Genomic DNA, 3406 nt, shown 5'->3' with positions numbered 1-3406 from the left:
AATATATGAGTTTGTATGTAATGTATGAATATAATATACAAGTTTCACTTTTTAAATGGAATTACTGAAATCAATCTACTTTTTCATGATATTCTAATTTTATGACCAGCACCTGTAGAAAATTGGTGAGACCTGCTGCTGATGGGGCGGATGTAATTTTACCATCTCAAGTTTAACTTCCTCTGCCCGTTGTTATTCCCTCTCTCTCCTATAATTCATTGGAGGGAGAAATTAAAGGTTAATATAATTTCTTAGAACTGTCTTATTCAAATCAGAAAAAAACAGAGTTTGTCAGATGCAAATACCAGAGCTGCTTGTAGTTGCTTCTATGGTGCATTTAACTGCCTCGTTTTATTTCATTGCTGGTGTATAGAGTGGCAAGTGAAGGGTTCAATGTGAGTCCAACTATAAAGACTACTTTGCAATAAAACCTTTTAATTTTTCCTTCTTTTTTTTTTTTCCTCTTGTTGCTTTTCCTGCTTTCATTTCGTTCCCGTTTTCCACCTTTGTCGCAGGGTTCCTCAGAGAACACGAGCAGCACCGTCATGCACGGGTGCTTCAGGGCAGCGCTGGGTCCGAGATGGCGTGAGCAGGATCGCAGGTGAAAGACACGGTGATGGCGTAGCGCGTCCCCCACGTTACCTTCTCAACGCGATGGAGGTTCTCCGAGCCCGAGGAGAAGAAAGAGACTCGCCCTGGAGAAAAAGTTAAAAAAAGAAATGAGAGGAACTCTTTAGAAATGAGTGAGCGTACAAATGATTTATAGGTCTGGTTCAACTCTTCAGGAAACATTTGCCTTTCTTGCAAAACTGAGAAGGCCGGATTCTGATCGCTGTGGCATTCGTCTTTACACGCAGCAGGAGTTGGGATACAAGAAAAAAAAAACAGCTGTGAAAGGTCAAATTGTATTTTGTGTAGCTTAGCGAACAAACTGGTGAGCAGGGAGAAAACGTTAGCCCAATATATTAAATAAAATGTAACAATGAACATATATGAATTCTAATTTTACAAGTTGTAAAATTTCTTGACAAGACAGCTCTATTTTTCAATTAATTTTCAGCACAATAAAACTGTTCCATTATAAAGCTTATATCTTAAATTTTTTACATTCAAATGACAATGTGCATGAGATTCTTCCTTTTAAAGCTGTAAAGAGGATATAATGCACTCAACAATAACCTTTACACATGGTGGTAATGTTGTTTGCATTGACTGCTATTTATTTTTTTAATGATTCAGTTAAAGAACTTCCTGTAATATCTAATATTCCAACAAAGTATGCGAACTACACATGCCACTCCACTAGGTGGTAAGAACATTGACATTAACAAAGTATCCAAATACAGAGGGAAAAAAAAACAGGCTAAGTTTGTCTAAAGATTCTCCCAAAACTCTTTTAAAAGATGCTGCGTTTTTTGTTTCTGAAAACTGCTACTTCTTTTTAATCACCACATGAGCAAAACAGCCTGATTTACTAGCAGCTACTTGTAGAATTGTCCAACATTAATAAAACAAACAGCTTTGCCTTCATAAGGCTTACATGATATCAGTAACTTAGACTGTTGTGCAAACAGAAGGACTGGCAAAAATAGGTCAGACAAGTCTGGTTAAGTTTGTTAAAAAACGCTCTGTCACTAATAGCATGAAAACGCTTCTAATTCAAAACTTCCCATCAAAAGACAACCACGTTGTGTGGTGTGCGTAATGTGGTACAGGAAGTTGTAACACTGAAGAGTGTGGAATTTGCTCTTGCCCCGAAGGAGTTTCTGGGATTTTTCCTTCTTTAAGTTAAAGCTAGCTATTCATGCTGCCTGAAATCTTTAAGCTAGGCTAAATAAATTTGAACGGTTATGCACTGTAAACCAGCTCTCACTTGTAAGGCTCTCTAAAATACTATTTACATTTCTGTTGGCGCAACAGTCTAAATTATCAATGTGACAATTTCATGCAAATGGACGGGGTGTTCTTAAAGAATTGTTGCTGTATCTGTAGTAAACCCAGCTTTAAACTAAACTAGCATTCGGTTGTCCGGAAGTCAGTTAAAATGTTCATCTTAAATTAGCTCAAGGTCACAAATGTCAAAACCATATGCATGTTTGTGGCTAACATGCTAAGCTAGGTAAACCATGTCCTCACTGCGGAGCAGAAATAAAATGTCCACACGGAAAAGCAGTTTTTCTAAAGCAACATTTTATTTCTCATTTCTAAACACATCCTTGTAAACACGACAAAGTTTCTAACAATGTCTTCATCTACAAGAAAACACGGAGCCAAAATTCTATAGTAGCGGCGCTAGGCCTGCACGTGGTGCTGTAACGCTGCTCCGAAAATACACCAAAAACAGGAAACAAGGTGTAGAGCATGCGCAAAAAACGTGTAAACCGGGTGCAAAATGTAAGCAAAGCCAAACGTTTCTCCCCCCTTCCCCATCTAATTCTCGTTTGTTGTTAGTCAAGCATTTGGTGGCGCATGTTATTGTTCATCAGCCTTGTCTGCTAATGGAAGTAATACAGTATACAAAGGTTTTGTTAGCTGTAGTTGAGTAACTAGGTTCTGTAGCATCTGCAGCTCAAACACAAGCATGAAATTGCCATTAATTGTTGCTCTGTCGGACGAACTTGGGTTGTAGGGCCAATTAGAAAGATAGAGTTTTGGCTGTCACCACAAAAACCCAAGGATGGTCTTTTTTCTGTTTCTTTTTTTTTTTTTTTTAAAAATGCAGTTTCAGGGTTCCTAAAACATCGTTCTCGTGCAGACACAGGGCCAAAATGCTAAAAACATCAACTTCCCAAAAACATTCACATGAGGACGGCCCCTTAGTCATTCCGCAATTTTGGAAAAATTTTAAATGAGGATATTTTTTTTTCCCCCCAAAGTGTTCACCCTGATGGTGACGACGAAGGAAATTTCAGACATGGAGAGACATAAAGGACGAGGACCTAAAATTTCAAACTTTAAAGTTCTTTTGATCGTCATTGTACAAGTATCCAACAAAAATTTACTGCACCAGCTTCAAAATGGCTCATCTTTGAGGCAGTAAGGAAGATCAAACTAAACAACAACACACAATCAGGGACCCTTAACTTAAAAAAAAAAAAAAAAAAAACACATTTTGGCTAAAAATGACCTATCTTTTGACCTATCTGAAACCCTTTTAATCATTGTTCTTGGACTAACACACAGTGCTAGCTCTGTGATATCTTCTCAGGAAATATTCTGTTTATCAGAAGTTTTGCCAGCTAATGAGCTACTGGTGTGGAGGAGAAGAGCGTGCAGAAGTTCACCAGACTCTGTTAGGAATGTCCGGTTGTTTTTGCCAGAACTTCGGAACAGTGGTGGTGATAACAGGAGGGTTCCTGGAAAACAGGAATTGTCTGGTTCCTGGAACACAGGAAACACACTGGGT

General features: G+C 38.3%; 1 protein-coding gene across 1 annotated transcript in view; it reads right to left on the bottom strand.

Annotated features, from left to right (window-relative positions):
• Positions 1–393: 393 nt before the first annotated feature.
• Positions 394–3406, bottom strand: part of uts2r2 (urotensin-2 receptor 2) — a 54815-nt gene continuing 51802 nt past the window's right edge. The window contains exon 9 of the mRNA XM_017416079.3: positions 394–695. Coding sequence (XP_017271568.1) covers positions 559–695 — 137 coding nt within the window. The 3' untranslated portion in view covers positions 394–558. The remainder of the gene's footprint in view (positions 696–3406) is intronic.

The sequence above is a fragment of the Kryptolebias marmoratus genome, linkage group LG17 (assembly GCF_001649575.2).
Source record: "Kryptolebias marmoratus isolate JLee-2015 linkage group LG17, ASM164957v2, whole genome shotgun sequence".
Lineage (NCBI taxonomy): Eukaryota > Metazoa > Chordata > Actinopteri > Cyprinodontiformes > Rivulidae > Kryptolebias > Kryptolebias marmoratus.
Note: the sequence above shows the minus strand (reverse complement) of the source record. Positions and strands in the feature narration are given on the sequence as shown.